Consider the following 17,924-nt stretch of genomic DNA (forward strand, 5'->3'; position numbering starts at 1 on the left):
AGAGAGGTCTGCCTCGCCATGTGGATCACCTCCGGGGTGGGCAGGATGGAACTCATGCGGAAGTGGCTTTAGCTTCTGTGCTTTAATCCACTGTGCCACCAAGGAAGGCCCCCTTATACATTTTTTTAGAAAAGAAAAAAAAAAGACAAAACCAGAAATGTACTCTAGAGAGTATTGGCAGTTTGTTTTTTAAATAAGTTTTGAACTGAATACCTAAACGTATTCCGACTTGATACTACTTTCATCTGTTACATGTTTTGGAATGACAAGAAAGATGCCATTTGAAAAATGAAGTCTCCTAATTAAGCAGGTAAAAATATTCTAGTTACTAATATAATCATAGATACTTTGTTACATGTGTGTAGTACATACTGCCCTTTTTTATTAATTAAAAATATAAATGACATCACTCTCTTCCCAAGATATGTATTTAACAATATAGAGCAAACATACTAGAGATGATGCCAGCCTTGACAGTACCACATATGTAACAAGTATCGCACAGTGAATAATACAATATGGCTAAGCAGGCTGTGAGGGAAGGACCGTAGGAAGAAGCTATTTTCAAGCTATTTCTTAAATATTTCATGAGTACTTGTTGGAACCAATTGTTTGATAGTTGGGCAGCTAGATTCTATCTTTTCCCTTCATTTGCCGATCTATTTTAGGAAATGGAGTCTGTATTTCTGTTGGGTTTATGCCGATGAGATCAGTTTCAAAGCACATATGTCCAAGCCGCTTCATTTGATGGCGAAACTGAACACTCATAATTTTCATTATTCGTTCCAGAAAAGTATCCTTGTTTTGAAGAGAAACCTAACAAGTGACCATACATCCATCTCTGCTGCATAAATACCGCACCCCCACCCCCCAGCCGCACAAAAAACTTGTAACGCTCAGTAATGTCATCTTCATACCTGAAAAGCTGTACTTTATTTTCAGATCATCAGAAAAGCTCAGACCTTAAAATCAGAGTTGACTTGGAAGAACTTTTTCTATACACTCTGTATCAGAGGCACCATGGTCACATGAATAGCTTTAGCTATTCCTTCCCCGTTTTAGTTGAATCATAGTTTGTAGTGACTGACCTCACAGGGTTACCTTTTCCAACTTTAAAATTACAAGTCTTATTCAAATTCTTTCTTGCATGGCTCTATGTTAACTAATAAGAATAGAACATTCTTTGTTGTATTCCTTGTTTCTTACATAGGAAATTACTTCCTAATATACCTCTGAAGATTTGGTGACTGTATTTTATCTTTGTCAGACACCATGTCTATGTAAGGGGAGATAGTTCACTCTGTAGAAACAGAAGCAGAGGCTACTTTATGTCATGTGGTTTGTCCAAATTAAAGGTGAACTATATACAACTAAAAACTGCACACAGCAGCAGGCATGTTTCTGCAAATAAGAATGTTCAAGAATCTAGAACTTTTCATCTTTACTTCCCATGTTATGGTGGTGTGTGTGTATGTATGTATTTGCTTAATTTCAAAGGTTGTAATACATTCAGCTTTGTATCTTAAGCCACTTATTCAATGAATAGAAAGGACTTGTCTAGTCAAAGATGGTATTTTCACAATAGTTACTGTGATACTGATGATTCTATAGTTTTCTATTCTGACACCTAACTTCCTCTACCAAAGTCTGAAATCCTACAATTAAAATAAATATATTTGGGCCTCCCTGATGGTACAGGGGTTAAAGACACAATGCTATCAAGTTATTGCCATCCACAACAGCACCCATTCAATCCTTGGCCAACCAGGGAGCTAAGCCATATGGCATAGCAGATCTCTCCTGTGTTGCTATTGCTCTCCTCAGCAGTGTATTTCAGTAGATTCTGCCTGTTCTGTTCTCCACACTCTCTGGTGAATCCTCTCACTCCCCACAACTCTGGCTTACACCCAATTTTTATATGCATAAATGAACACATCTTAAAAAAAAAGTATGTATTAAAAGAAATGAAGTTTACTTGAAAATCTGCATAGTGCAAAGAGCAAAGTGCATAATGGAAAGAACGTAGATTTTGAAAGTACACTTGAAATCCTTGGGTATCTTTCACATTTCCTTTACACCTCAATATGGGGGTAAAAACAAACAGCTACTTCTAACACTATCACAGAAACTAAAGGCATTTATAAAGCACTCAACTAGACAGTCAGAGAATGTGATCCAGGTCTTCTAAGCATTATAGAATTTCATCTGCTCAACATAACTGGGAGGTGGGTCTTCTTATCTCCCTTTAATTCTGGCCTAGGGACATTGAATATCATTTTTGATGTCACACAGTCAAACAGGCAGATCTGAAAGAGGGATACTGATCGTTGTGAGGACTTGATGGCTGGGGCCCATAAGAAGTAGCTACTATGGTGACGGTGATGATAATCGAGGCATGGTTGGGACACACAATACAATGAATGCACAGCATCTTAGCATCTTAGTAAGTTTATGAGATCAGTTCCATCCCTGAAAACAATTACAGTCAGCAGAAAAGCTGTCTGCTCAAGGGGATAGGAACTTAAGGATGTGTTAGGGTGTGAGGATGTGGGAGGTGATCACATGATTCCAAAATTAAAATTGTCCTTTTGAGAATATACTCTTCCACATTCAGCTATGGGAGTGTGTGAAAGTGGGGAACAGGAAACAGAGGCTAAGACACATTTTATCAATTCCACAACTTACCCATGGTATGATGTGCTATAGGCTTGACTATTACCAAAAACAGGATGGAACATTTTTTTTTCCTTTCATTTTCCTTACAACAAATCTATTGCTGTGTGTTGAGCTTCAGGCCGAGTGTCGCATCCCACAATATTTCAGTGGAGAGCTACCAGGAGAGATTAATACCCCTAGCAGAGTTATCTGCTGACAGGAAGGACAGGAATACTCTTACAGTCTACATTTGGCTTCTTGCCTCTGTTAAGGCACCAAATAGTCAGGCTTACTGACAGCCTCCCTGAGACTCATAGGCTTATTCTAGCACTACTTAAATGTTTCTATGAGGTATTCTGCTCTTCACATATGTTATCTCTTTAATCTCACTCCTTATTTGTTTGCATCCCTGAAAACTTAAGGAACTAGAAACAGTACAGGTCAGATGATTTTAACCTGGACCCTGCAGACCCCAGCATAAATAGGCTTTGTGCCAATCTTGAAGCATGCCCTGACTTCTCAAAAAGTGGGAGGTTTAGATTCTCACAACTTCTTATGGTTATTCTGTTCTGTTCTCCACACTCTCTGGTGAATCCTCTCACTCCCCGCAACTCTGGCTTACACCCTAATTTTTATATGCATAAATGAACAAATCTTAAAAAAATATATGTATTAAAAGCAATGAAGTAGGTTAAAAAGTACCCACAGAAGCTAGCACACAGTTGCTTATTTTTAATTGTTTACTGTAATAAATGAACACTTCTAACACAAATAATGTATTGCAATACAATTGTACAAAACATAAGATAGTCACACCGATTATTAAATAATACTGATACATAGTGCATTTCAAGAGCTGCAGTCCAAACATAGGTCACAATGGTTAGGGCTAGCTGGTATGTTTTGTTTTTTCATGCTTCAAGTGTTTTTTTGTCAGTGTGTGTGCAGTTTTAAAACAGAAAAGGATTGCATGTGAACTTTAATTCTTGTATTTTTTAAACTAGGCTTCACCAGATTCTCCAATTACTGCATTAAAAAAAGAGTTTAAAACTATGCCTCAAAGTAGTTTAGTCATTAAATGCAGACCAACCAACAAGGTTCTTCATTATTGAAATCTAGAATTCTCTTCCTTTCATTGTAACATCTTTTATTCTTGAAATTTAACTTAACATAGAATACTCTTTAAGTTGGCTGTTTTTCCCCAAATGTATTGTAATCTTGAAGTTCTTGTCTTTTTCATTTGTTTCTTTTTAACCCATATTCTAGAATATTTTAGGTTAAAAACAAGACATTGATCATATTGAGTAGTCAGTGGCCTAAGCCTTTCTCTGCTACTCCATAGCTGTGTGACTTTTGAGAAGTGTTTTCCTTCTCTGTTCCTCAGTTTCTGAATCTCTAAGATGAGATGGTTGACTCCTATCTCTCATGTTCCTTTTATCTTTAAAAATTGTCTCCTTTCTCCTGTTCTCCATTTCCTGTCAGACTGTCCCTGAAATATTTAATATCCAATCTCCAAAGCTATTGCTTTGGCCTACTCTGCTAGAAATAAAATGTTCATATACTTTCAACTACAGCCAATCCTGCCATTTAAAAGGCATATATTCAGACTTATTTTTTCATTTTACCTGATGAAATTAAATGTTTATTTTGTCTTTATGGTGAATAGTGCATGTTAGGTAATACTTGAGTCACCACAAAAGCTTTTAAGTAAAGAAATCTAACATTTTGTGTGCAGCTAAGTCGCTCGAGAATGCGGCACTGATAGCTTGGAAGCACTAGATGGCGATATAAGTGCATCAAATAACAAGTTCCCTTGATTGGTCCCGGCCTTAAAATCCCAAAGATTGAGGCCAGAACAGGTTAATACATTAGCTTAAACAACAGCAACGGCAAAAATCAAAGCCAAATATAATCAGGTGTTGTATAGTTAGGTAATACTCTGAATGTTTTCTTTCTTTCACTGAAAGTAAAATGCGTTACAGTAGAAATTAATTTATCCCGAGTCCTTCTTTAAGCTAATTGTTGAGGTAAGAGTTGGTAATAAACACATATACTTGATAAAATGTATATAATTCATGCTTTCATCTCCCGTTTTGGTTTTCTTCTTCTTCTTCTTCTTCTTCCTTTTTTTTAATAACAATTGTTTGGGATGGAGTGTGCTCACATATATTATTCATTAAGAGACTACCATATTCTTACTAAGAATGTGTCCTAAGACACTGGCATTTTTAAAGGGGAAATGGCCCTCTTACTGTAAGCTGTTGGCTGGGCCATTATTGACTGGCAGATCCAACTGGAAGCACTTTGTTAGTGGATTAGGTTGCCCTGGAAATGCCTTCCTGAAGCTCTAATGATGCACTTAAGGGAGCCCTTTGAGACAAGAGTAAAATGTCTCTTAGCAGGCATGTCTTCCACCAAAGTCCTCTTGGGATGAGCTGGGGGTGGGGAGTGGGGGGTGGGAGGTACATACAAAGAGATGCTCAGTAAGGAAACAGCCCCAGAAAAAGGTGACGGGTAAAATTTTCTTACAGGTAATGTCTTGCCAAAACTGTGGGTACCAGTGCATCATGTAATCATTTAAAGAATGCATCATTAATTCCAGAGAGAATATGCTTATTTATTATGTATGTATTTTCTGGAAGGATAGTGATAGAGGGATGCTGAAAGAGGAGGTCGTTTGAGAGAATATGGCTTAACTCTTTTAGATTGGGGGGAAAAAAAAGCCCCTTTGTAGCTTCAACATTGGGGTCATTCAGTGTTTTGTTTTGTTTTGTTTTTCTTTTAATAAGCTTTAGAAGGGGAAATGTGTCTTTCAATAGAAATTCAATACATGTGCAAACGGTTTTTTGTGAATTTTTCAAATGAAAAATCATTTGTGTTTATCTCACCACTGGGGTGGGGGTTATTTCTGAGGAATGGTGGTGGTGGTGGAGGTAAGGGCTAGAAGGGCAAAGAAAAGGTCTTCGCCAACTTCAACTCTGGGACAGGACTGGGAGGGAAGTGGCTGCGCTGCGCTTCGTCCCCGCCCCAAGTCCAGAGCGCCTGGGACTCTCCTACCCAATGCCTGAGAGTGGCGTCCCCGTACAGTCCTGCCGACCTGTCACTGAGGAGGACGTGACTGGGAGCTGCCTCCGCGTTCTCCAAGCCATATTCCTTTAAGATGATGTAATAGTCATTTCCCTGGATGGTTTCTTGCCTGCACTGCTGAAACAACAGCATCCGAACTGCACTGGGAACTGTAGAACCACCCAGCTCCGCCGCCAGTGAAGCCCGAGCCCGAGACTCACTCCGGCATCCCTGCGCTGCAGCGGCCGCCTTCGGCTCCCACCTGCCCGGAACATGGGAGCCCGTTTGCCCTTGCCGGCAGGTGTGGTGGCTACCTGGGACCCCAGAGGGGCACATCTGTCTTTCTGTTTCTGGGCTTTCTGAAGCACTTCTAAGTCCCAGACACCTTTTGCAACTCTCTTCTGTTTTAAGGATTCTTTCTAAAGGTTTGATTATCATTATTATTTTTTTTTCCAGAGAAGCTTTTGTGGAGCATTTTTCTCAGCTCTTCTTTCAAATCACTTCTCATCCCAGCTTAACTTTTTTGTCACTTGTTTTTAACTTGAGATTGGAGTGAATGTATAAATACAGACTTACAAATATACATTTATATGAATATTTAATATATAAAAATATTATTTTCAAAGAGTACATCTCTCTGGCACTTTTCATTGATACCTCTGTCCTTTACCTCTTTGGGATTTGACAAGCTTCAGACTCAGTGTGGCTGTGGATTCTGTTTTGCAAATGGGTTATTTCTTCACAAGAACTGGGTCTCCAGCACTTATTAAGGTAAGCACCAAGGTGTTCTGCTTTACCTGTTCAGCTGCAAACAAACAAACAAAACCCTCCTTTTAGAAGTTGAAAATTGCCTATTCCCTTTTAATGTAGAAATCAAACTAGAAATTGATTAATACTAACTGGTGGGGACAGATTCATGTGTATAAACATGTAGATACAAAATAGCATGAGAGAAGCTACAATTTAGCCAAAGAAAGGCTGAAATCAGTAGTTTCAGGGCTGCTTATGTAAAATAATCTCTTCCTTCCTCCCTCCCTTTCCCTTTCCCTCTCCTCTTTCTACTCATGCTGGGTTTGAAGAAATAATTTCTTTCTTTTCCTTCAGACAGACCTCTGAGTAACTGGAGATTTGGCCTGCCTTGTCCACTGAGCTGGAGGAAGATTGGATGGAGATGAGTTGATTACATTCTATGAAGTAATAGCTCACCATCAGCCAGGGTATCAACTTCATTTGCAGCTTCCTTTCACCTGTAGACTCTCCTAAATTTTGCTTTTTGGCGGGGAGGAAACTGGGAAAAGAGGAGGTTGTTCTAAACAAGTTAGCATCCTTCCTCCTCCAAGTTGAGGCAAATGATAAGGCCGTGACTCCGCTGGATTTCACCTTTAAATCAAAATACGAGAAGAGGAAGAAAAAAGGGACAATGGCTCTGAGTGGAAACTGTAGTCGATATTATCCTCCTCGCGAACAAGGGGCCGCCGTTTCCAACTCCTTCCCTGAGGTTGTGGAGCTGAATGTCGGGGGTCAAGTTTATTTCACTCGCCATTCCACATTAATCAGCATCCCTCATTCCCTCCTGTGGAAAATGTTCTCCCCAAAGAGAGACACTGCTAACGATATAGCCAAGGATTCCAAGGGGAGATTTTTCATTGATAGAGATGGATTCTTGTTCCGTTATATTCTGGACTATCTCAGGGACAGGCAGGTGGTCCTGCCTGATCACTTTCCAGAAAGGGGAAGACTGAAAAGGGAAGCTGAGTACTTTCAGCTCCCAGACTTGGTCAAACTTCTGACCCCTGATGAAATTAAACAAAGCCCAGAAGAATTCTGCCACAGTGACTTTGAAGATGCCTCCCAAGGAAGCGACACAAGAATCTGCCCCCCTTCCTCACTCCTCCCTGCAGACCGAAAGTGGGGTTTCATTACTGTGGGCTATAGGGGGTCCTGCACCATGGGCAGGGAGGGGCAGGCAGATGCCAAATTTCGGAGAGTTCCCCGGATTTTGGTTTGTGGAAGGATTTCCTTGGCAAAAGAAGTCTTTGGAGATACTTTGAATGAAAGTAGAGACCCTGATCGAGCCCCTGAAAGATACACCTCCCGATTTTATCTCAAATTTAAGCATCTGGAAAGGGCTTTTGATATGTTGTCAGAGTGTGGATTCCACATGGTGGCCTGTAACTCCTCAGTGACAGCATCTTTCATCAACCAGTATACAGATGACAAGATCTGGTCAAGCTACACTGAATATGTCTTCTACCGTAAGTAAAAAGAGTTCTTTTTACTTTTACTATGTATTGATTCTTTTAACAGATGTCTGTGGTCTGCATGCTCAGTCAATGTCTAAGGAATACTATTTGGGGATTTTTTTTCACCCTCGAGTTATAGCTGGAGTGCTAGAGGTTATATATAATTCAGCTCTCATGCCTTACCTAAGGCAATTATTATCTATTTTTTAAATGAGATCAAAGAGTATTTAAGCAACTCAAAATCACAAGATGAAAATGATACTGGTATAGTAATATGTGGGATGAAAAGAGATGTGTATTTCTGCTTGCTGGTTATTAAATTGTGAAGAACAGGTTGATGGTGGAACTTAGATGTTAGCTTATAGGAGACTAGTAGACTCAGCAAAGATAAAGTGCTCTGTCTATGCTTTCATCTGAACTTGGGGGTCTATTAAGCTGGTTGCTGAAACTTGCTTTCATCAGGGGCTTTGAAAACACAAATGGATGCTGCTTGGAATGATGTGGTCTTGGCTAGATGGCAGTATAGACTGATGAAAGGCCCCCTTTCTAGCACCCTGCCCCCTTTCCTGTCAGAAATTTACTTTTATGGGCTTAATAAATCTGCTGTTTGATTCTTTAGCATTTTGTACTGAGACTTGAGTTGCACTGCAGACTTAATTAAGCTGAACATCATTTAAGATCCATCTAAAGGAACTAGATCCTTGAGAACCGTCAGTCACATGAAAACATCTTCAGATAGCTTAGGTGATAGAGTTACTGACATAAGAGTAAACCAGAGGGAAAGAGATAAGGAAACAATTATACTGAAGCTTTTATAAGAAGGGTTTCTTAGGGGTCAGTCCATTTGCTTAAATGACAGCTTACATACAGATTGCCTTGTTTTATGAATGGCATTATTCTAAATAAGCTATAAGCCATTGACATCTGAAGGGAGAAAAATAAATTAGCATGTAAAGTTTAATCCCTGGTTTAACTGCTGAGTTTTCGGTAGGCCTGACCTGGGAGTTGGGTTAATGATTCCATAAAAATGTTCCTGGTGTTAACATTTGGATTTCCTCTGTTTTTATGTTAGAGCAAATCCCAACTGAATTTAATAACTGGGTTATCACACATTTGGTTTTTAGAACTGAAACACTTGGGTTGCATGGGAAGAACCACCCATGGAGAAAAGTGATATCAGCTATTAGTTCAGGAGCATATTGGTGTGCAGTAACATGCATTATTTGGTCTGATAATGTTATCTCTGGCTTTTGTCTTTGATCTGTATCTTTCTCTGTGTTGGAGCTTAGTTACCAGATACTGTTTCCTTTCTGTTGGTGAATTCCCACCAGTGTAGAGATAAGACTATAGCCTTTTAATTTCCCATAAAGGAATATGATATTACCTGTGATTCTATGGAAGAAATATATTCTCCAAATGTTTGAAAAAGGCATCTTAGAAAGAGTGCTAATGCAGATTTTAATTATTTTCCTTGTTTTCAAATTCCTACTATTTGAAAAAAAAATCTTATGAAGCTTTAATCAAATAAATGCAATCATGCCAGTCACATTCTCCAACAAAGACCACACTATATATTTTTTAAATCACTTGCTTATCTAAATGAAATTCAGAATCTAATATATTTTCTTACTAGCTCAGTGCCCTTTCTGTGGTCATCAACGCTTCATCCATCTAACAGTGTGTCCTCTTTAGATTTCTCTGGAGAGGTTCTGTTCTCTTGATCATATACTTGTGTTCTTCTTTATTGGAATGCTAGAGGTTGCTGAGGAGCAATATGCTCTCCATCTCTCCACAGAAGGGCTAACACTAAACACAGAAACCCCATCTTGTACAGTATACATACATACATACATACATATATATGTACATGTATACATATATATGTATGTATGTATGTATAATGCATATGATATACTTCTTTTTTGTATCTAACATACAGAGCTAAGTATTAACTCTTCCTCTGTCTTAGGATTGATAAAACTGACAGCTGGCTTTCTAGGGTGCGTAACAGCTTCCGTGCAGCTGCTTAACCATAATTATTTAATTAGAAGCTGCCAACTGTGCCTATATAAGCATTAATTCATCAAGCTGTTTGTGCTTGGGTTAATGGGCCAAAACCATGGGAGGTACTTCAAAGCAGGGAGTTGACTGTATGCAAGATGCTCATTGCATAGGGATCAATATCTATATAAATTTCTGTATGTTCTTATATTTATAATTTATATAAAAGAATTATATTAGAAGACTCTAATTGCTTATATCTAAGGGATTAACTTCAAGCAATCAGAATCTTCTAGTAACCTGGGGATAATGCAAAGTCACTTTGCCTAGAACCATATTACAGTACAAAAATAATGAAAGAGAAGTTAATATACTGCATGTAGTGACTGACAGTCATAGAGAAATTCCATTTACTTATCTGTCTTTCATTTTTTTAAGGGGCAGTTGGGATACCAAAATTCTTCTGTCAATTATTAACTGGTTCTTGCCTTATTTAATCTTCATATGGACCTACAGTGGTGGTCAATATCTGGTAGTTTTGACTATTTTGTTAATATAGAGTTGTGAATAACTAAAAAGTCAACAGGTATTGTATGTGCTCAAGATGTAGGTAGGAAATGTGTTTGCCTGTATCATTCACACACCAAAATACCATAATTGCAACCAATTAAATATGACCAAAAAAATGTGTCATAGTATTGCTTCACAAAATATTGTAGATATATTCTTTATTTTAATTTTAAAGCTATGAGATGATAGCTTTTCTCCTTACCCACCCAACTAGCTAAATAATTACTTTTATTTTTTTCTTTAAGTGTTATATCAAAGGCAATATCATAAACAGCAGACAATATCTATTTGATTTACCACTAAATGAAATGGGAACTGAGTAATTTGGAATAGAGAAGTCCCAATTCTGAAACAGATATTCAATAACCATTCACACCACTTAGGAATAAAATCACAGTGCATGGAAATAAATGAACCTCTTATTCAGAGCCATTTTCCAATACCCAAAAGAGTGGTAAGATTGTTCTTGATTAGAGAGAATTATGCATCTTTCCTTGTGCCTACTCATCAGTGAGTTACTTCATATAAATATCTGAAAGCACTCAGATTTAAAGGTATTTGTTTCTAATAAAGGCACAATACCATCACCAGTAATAGGGAACTGAATTCATCAGCTGCTTACTTCAAAAACATACTCTGTGTTCTTCAGAGTTTAGTGAGCTTTAGAGAAAGACATCTGTTTATCACCTTTCAACAAATTGCTGTAAATGCATTTTAAACTCTTTTCTTCCTTTGCCTCCTCTCTTCATTTATTTAAATTTAAATGTTTATTGTCACAAAAGACCCTAGATTATTTTGTATAAAGTATATATACCCAGGGCTGTTGACATGGAATGTTGGGGGAAAGTAGGTACAAAATGACTGTTCACTTAGAATTCAGCTGCGTGACCTTGTATTGGGAAGGATCTGTGGTTCTGGTAACTGTGAATAACTTACCAAGCATTGACTTTAAAGGCTTCAAAAAGAGGAGGTGTTTTTATAGGAAAAAGTGTGGAAATGTATCTATCCTGATATAACTCTAGCTCTTTTACCCTGACTACTCAAAGAAGACCAATAATAGCTTTCATTTTTATTGTCCATAGAGAAATGACATCGGCACATCTGTCTATCACCACCCACTTATCATCCTTCTGTGACTTCTGTCTTTTTCTACCTTAGACTTCCTTTTCCACTGTCTTAATCATTCCTGCTTTCAGGTTCTTTTTTACTATGCCATAATCAAGGGTTATTATCAGAAAAAAAATCCTATTCTGTCATTATATTTTGAATATTTTCAACTCATGTTGTACTTTTCTCAAAGGTATTTGTAGCTAAGAAACCTTTAGGTAGTTGTAGATCAGCTGACACCCCAAAGTGGGGTGTTCTTAATAATGGAGAGTTCTTAATTCATAATTTAAAAAAAAGTCACAATTTATATAAAATACTTCATTGTAAAGTCAATTTAAACTTGTGTTTGTGCAGATAGGTATTGGATGCTATAGATGATGGTTAAGGGCAATGGTGGTGGATGTAAGTTATTTCTTAATTCTTTCATATCCCTTCTAGGTATTGGGCTCAAAATGACAGTAATGTAAGCATGTCACCAAATATTTTTATACTGTTTTCACTTTCATGAGAAACACGATCTCTTACCTAAGCCCAAACTTTTGTGAGATGATTAAAATAGTTTTTAGGTCTATGGTATTACTGAATGAATTTAGCTATAGGAAAAGTGTTAGTTTGTGGGCAGAAAGAGGAGCTCTCTGAGATTTCCCCCCAAATGCTTTGATGTGTTAAAAACATATATGACTGGAAAGGGTAGACCAACTGTTTCTAATGGCCTAATGAGGCTTAGATCTGTTCAAAGAAATTACAAATGGAAATAACTGAAAATGTGCTACAAAGCTCCATTTGGAATACCTCCAAACACAAATTATGGGGAGGAGTGCTTTACAGGAGAGAGTGCCAGCCCAATGCATAGAAAAAGGTTCTGCAGAAACTGGCAGATGAATGCTCAATTTTTACCTCATAACCAACAGTTGCTCTTTTTCTTTGGTTTTTGCTATTGCTTTCCTCAAATATTACATTTCTTGGCAAATCAGTTAAAATTTTTATTTTTTTTTAGTTGCATTCAAAGAGATATTCAGCTTCAGTCATTACAAGTATCAGAATAGAAGCAATCTTGTTTCATCTATATTCTTCCTTACTTTTTTCTTGTCTGCACTGACTTATTTTGAAGCAAATTTCAGATATCGATTATTTCATTCATCTACTGTACTATCCAATACTACAGATTCTAAAATATATCAAAACACAATTTCAATATCAATTACAAAATAAGCAATTTTTTTAAAGATTTATTTATTTGTGCATACAGAACTGGGGTACAGGCCAGAGGCTCAGGTGTGGTGAGAGGCTTCACCAGAGACAGAGCGGGGGACAGAACAGGCAGATCGATGAAGTACACTGCTGAGGGGAGCAGCGGGCAGGCCAGGAGAGGTCTGCCACACCATGTGGTCACCTCCAGGGCAGGCGGGAATAGAACTCTTGCAGAAGTGGCTTTAGCTTCTCAGTGCTGTGCTTTAACCCGCTGCGCCACCAGGGAGGGCCAATTTTTTAAATATTATTGAATGTGTAGTCAATTTTCAAGCTTTCTGATTTCCTCCTAGTGCTTTCTTAAAATTGATTTGTATGAATCAGGGTCCAAAAGAGCTCCACTCATTAAATACAGCCACGGTTTCTATTCTTTCTCTTTCATAATATTTAAAACACTGGGGGGCCCTCTTTGGTGTTGCAAAGGGTTAAAGCACAGCACTACAAAACTAGCTGCAGCTGCTTCAGCACAAGTTCCATCCCAGGGCAGGGAGGTGACCCACATGGTGCAGCAGACCTCTCCTGACCTTCCCACTACTCCCCTCAGCAGTGTACTTTGTCAGTCTGCCTGTTCTGCTTACCATTCTGTTTTTGGTAAATCCTCTCATTACCCCTCCACCTCTGGCCTGTACCCCAGTTCTTTAGGCATAAATAAATAAATCTTTAAGATAAAATTGTACAACTTATATTTAATAAAGCAGTAAAATACATATCTTAATTCATTTTAATCACTCCTTTTCTCTCCCCCTTCTCCTTCCCTACTTCCTTTCCCCCTCGTTCTCAAAATATTTGTTTGAAGAAACCAAATTTTCCTGTCAACTTTTTCACACTCTGGATTGGTTATTAATCGCTATGATCTCTGTGATATTGTCCATACATCAATTCTCCACCTTTTGCTACCTTTTCCTTCAATCTAGAATCGAGTTTAGAGACTTGATCAAGTTCAAATTTAGTATTTCTGGCAAGCAATTGTAGTAGGTGATGGCAAATCCATTTTTCATTTGTTTTGACAGATTAAAATGTTGTATTTTATGGAGGTAAAGACAAGGAATCTCTTTATGGCTATCTTTTCAGATTCATCATCTGAATTAATAGCAGCTGGAATCTATTCTATCCATTGTCCAAGTTGATTTCGATGAATCAGCAGGCAATAAAAGAGGTTCCTACTTTATTTTCTGGTCATTCAATAACTTGCTAGTCTTCTGCTGTCCTCATCATTTGACCGGGTTACTCCTCAGCACCTTCAGTGGCCTCTACTTCCCTTCCGATCCCATCCTCTTTGTTGCCATTTGTGCCTTGCACTTCTAGCTTCAGCTGTACTAGATTTTCTCATTTGCTGGATGCTGTTATACACTTGCTTCTCCAGTTTTGTCCTTATGTTACCTCAACCTGGAACTCTCCCCTCCACCTTCTTTGATTAACTAATACTTAAGGTCCCAGTCTAGATATCTTCTAAGACTACCATGTCTAGATAAGGCACTTCTTGTCTTTGCCCCATAGGACCTTATTTTTCTTTACCATGGCACAAATAATACTGAATCATACTTGTTTGTTTAACTCTTTCTCTAACATTAGACTATAAATTCTGTGTCAGACAGGAATAGTATCTATCATATTAATTATAATACTTAGCATAGTGCCTGGTAAAAATATAGGTACCCCATAAATATTTTTCAAAATAGTTAAAATTTAAATGCTCATTTCAGAGTTCTGTTTTGATCCCAGATGCCACTGCCCTTAATATTTCTTTTTTAAAGATGTTATTTTTTTATGCATAAAAGACCTGGGATATAGGCCAGATGTGCAGAGGGTGAGAGGATACACCAGAGAAAGAGTAGGGGCAGAACAGGCAGACTGACAAATGCACTGCTGAGGGGAGCAGCGGGCAAGTCAGGAGAGGTCTGCCACACTGTATAAGTCACCTCCTTGACAAGGGATCAAATTCGTGTAGCTAGCTTCATAGTGCTATGCTTTAACCTATTGTGTACCAGGTAGGACCCTATAGTATTTTTTAATAGAACTGGAGAACAGTGATGGTTCTTTAAATAATAATATTGATTAAAATGCTAATAAATAATAATAATAATGGTATATCTTATTTTGTGTTGATTGGTTCAGGCCCTAGCCTGAGTACCTTACATATAAGTTGTAATTCTTACTGAAAGATGCTCTACTCTTAGCACCTGCACAAGGATTGTAGCTCAATGGAACTGAAAAAAAAAAACAAAACAAAAAACATTTACCAGCAGCGAAGACTCTCTTGGCCTTCCTTTCATTGGTTCACCCAAGCAGGAACAAGCAGAAGCTGCATGGGATCAGACTTAAGGAAAACCCAGGAGGACTCTGGATTCAGAAAAGTGTGGCAAAATACAGAAAATAGCCCAACAGGAAAATAATCCAACTAGAATGCCACTTATGCCGTGAGATTTCTTATTGCCAAAAGCATTCCATTTCCTTTTCCCCTCCCTTCCCTTAAATGATAATGACCATCCCTTAATACCAGAGGCAGCATAACTTGGTGGATAAGAGACTGGATTCTGGATTCCAGACTGTTGGAAGTTGAATCCCTCATTATTTAATAACAATAAGTCTTCCATGATTGAGATTTTTACTGTAAAACTGAAATAACAATAGTACTTACTGTTATGAGAAACAGTGGTTGGCATATATAAAGTGAATATGGTAGTGTTATTAAGTTATTATGAAAACACTGGCATGGATTATGAAAACATCTGTTCACCTTTAAATAATCTACCTGTTTCTAATTTTCCTCTTGGATACTTTGCCCATTTTGTTTCTTCTCTGCATGTTAAAAACATGACAAAACAAAATAAAAACATGTAGAAGTGACTTTTTAGGAGGAAATTCCATGGTTGATTTTAACTGAATCTGAATAAAAATGAAAGTAAAACCCTCAATAAGTATTCACATTCTAGTTACTCTTTGATTCCCTCCTGGCTATTTCATAATGGAAGTCATTAATAGTGGTTTTCCCCTCATACTGCTTTCAACTTGTGACTTTCTAGAACTTAGGATAATATGTGGTAGAAATCAAAATTAAGACTAGAATTTAAATTACATATTCAGTCACTGCAGGTTTAGAATAAATTTTATGTATCTCAGCCTGGAGAGTATTCTCATTCATGGTGACAGAAAATAGTTATTTAGTACACCACTGACAATAAGATCATTTAAATTGGTCCAGAAATGAAAACAAGACATTTTGGTTCACACTGTGAGTTGCTGTTCTGTGTGGCATTGAAAGGAAATAAGAATGCTAATGGGGGCTCTTACTGTGACCCATTCAAAAGCTACCCCATGTGAAGAAATTCATACTTTCCTATTTTCAGTCATCAGTACCCTTCCAAAGAAGAAAGTTAGAACAATTTCTCTACCACAATGTATAGAGACCTTTTATTCTGAGAATAACTAATATAATGTGATTGTGAATTAGTTACACTGATGAAACTAGGAGGTAACCCATTATATTTACTTGTTACACTTAAGATACTTTCAGGCTATTGTATATTGTGTTTTGACAATAATTGCAGACTGCAGATCAACACTACAATGCAACTAAATAGTGAAAAGAAGAGCAAAACTCTGGCAAAACCAACTTTTCTATAAGAGACGGGAACAGAGAAATTATAGTGACTTGGGATATAGGAAATGGTGCATATGAAGCATAGCAGAAGCAAATAATAAAAATCATGATCAATACCTTAAACTGATCATGATTCATGGCTAACTGGGATTTATTTTAGGGATGCAAGGATGGCTTAACATATGAAAATCAATCAGTAATTTACCACATCAACTAAATAGAAAGAGGGACTCCCTGGTGGTGCAAGGGGTTAAATCTCACAACTGTGGAGCCACTACAGCTTGAGTTTGATTCCTGTCCAGGGAGCTGAGCCACATGGTATGGCGGACTACTCCTGTTTTGCCTGTTGCTTTCCTTAGTAGTGTATTTCATTAGATCTGCCTGTTCTGCTCCCCATTCTGTCTTGGGGAGTCCTCTCACACACACCCCAACTTTGCCCTGTATCCCAGTTCTTATATGCATAAATAACTAAAATACATATTTAAAAAAACAATTAAGATAAAAATCATATAATATCTTAGATGCATAGAACATATCAGCTATATATAAAACTCTCAATAAAATGGGATTATAAGGAGCATATATCAACATTGTAAAAATCATATGTGCCAATCCTACAGCTAGCATCACAAAGATGGTAAAAAACTGACAGTTTTTTCTCTAAGATAAGAATGTCCTTACTTACTTCTACCATTCCACATAGCATGAGAAGTTCTAGCTAGCTAGAACTTTTAGATAAGAGAAAGACACACAAGAGATCTAAATTGGAAAAAAAGTAAAACTATTTACAGGTGATTTGATTATATACACAGAAGCTCTAGAGACTACACTAAAAGACCATTATAAGTAAGAAACCAGTACAGTGAAATGGCAGGCTAAAAATCAATATATGAGAATAACAAACTATGAGAAAAAAAGAAAATAATCCCATTCAGAATTTCATCAACAAGAATTAAATATGTAGAAATAAATTTAGTAGAGGAGGCAAAAACCCACAGAATAAAAATGATGAGATATTATGAAAAGAGATGGAAGAAGACAAAGAAATGGAAAGATATTCCTTACTCATGGACGGTAAGCATGAACATTATTAAATAGGCAATCTTGGCCCTCCCTGGTGGCGCAGCGGGTTAAAGCACTGCACTAAGAAGCCAAAGCCACTTCCTCATGAGTTCGATTCCCGCCTGCCCCAGAGGTGACCACATGGCGTGGCAGACCTCTCCTGACCCGCCCGCTGCTCCCCTCAGCAGTGTACTTCGTTGATCTGCCTGTTCTGCTCCCCACTCTGTCTCTGGTGAAGCCTCTCACCGCCCCTGAGCCTCTGGCCTGTACCCCAGTTCTGTATGTACAAATAAATAAATCTTTAAAAAAAAATAGGCAATCTTACCAAAATTAATAGATTCGATACCATCCCTATCAAAGTTTCAATGGCA

The 17,924-nt window shown here is 37.7% G+C and overlaps 1 protein-coding gene across 2 annotated transcripts in view; it reads left to right on the forward strand.

Moving 5' to 3' along the window:
- The window catches only part of KCTD16 (potassium channel tetramerization domain containing 16), a 234,545-nt gene that overhangs the window by 1,171 nt on the left and 215,450 nt on the right, over positions 1–17,924 (forward strand). The window contains exons 1-2 of one of the 2 annotated variants that reach the window (XM_004686841.2): positions 5,783–6,492; positions 6,826–7,976. In XM_004686841.2, coding sequence (XP_004686898.1) covers positions 7,142–7,976 — 835 coding nt within the window. In that variant the 5' untranslated portion in view covers positions 5,783–6,492; positions 6,826–7,141. Of the gene's footprint in view, positions 1–5,782; positions 6,493–6,825; positions 7,977–17,924 lie in introns of those variants that run through there. The other variant, XM_012727865.1, reaches the window with a different exon arrangement.

Source organism: Condylura cristata, unplaced genomic scaffold, assembly GCF_000260355.1.
Source record: "Condylura cristata isolate star-nosed mole 26May11 unplaced genomic scaffold, ConCri1.0 scaffold00021, whole genome shotgun sequence".
NCBI classification, from domain to species: domain Eukaryota; kingdom Metazoa; phylum Chordata; class Mammalia; order Eulipotyphla; family Talpidae; genus Condylura; species Condylura cristata.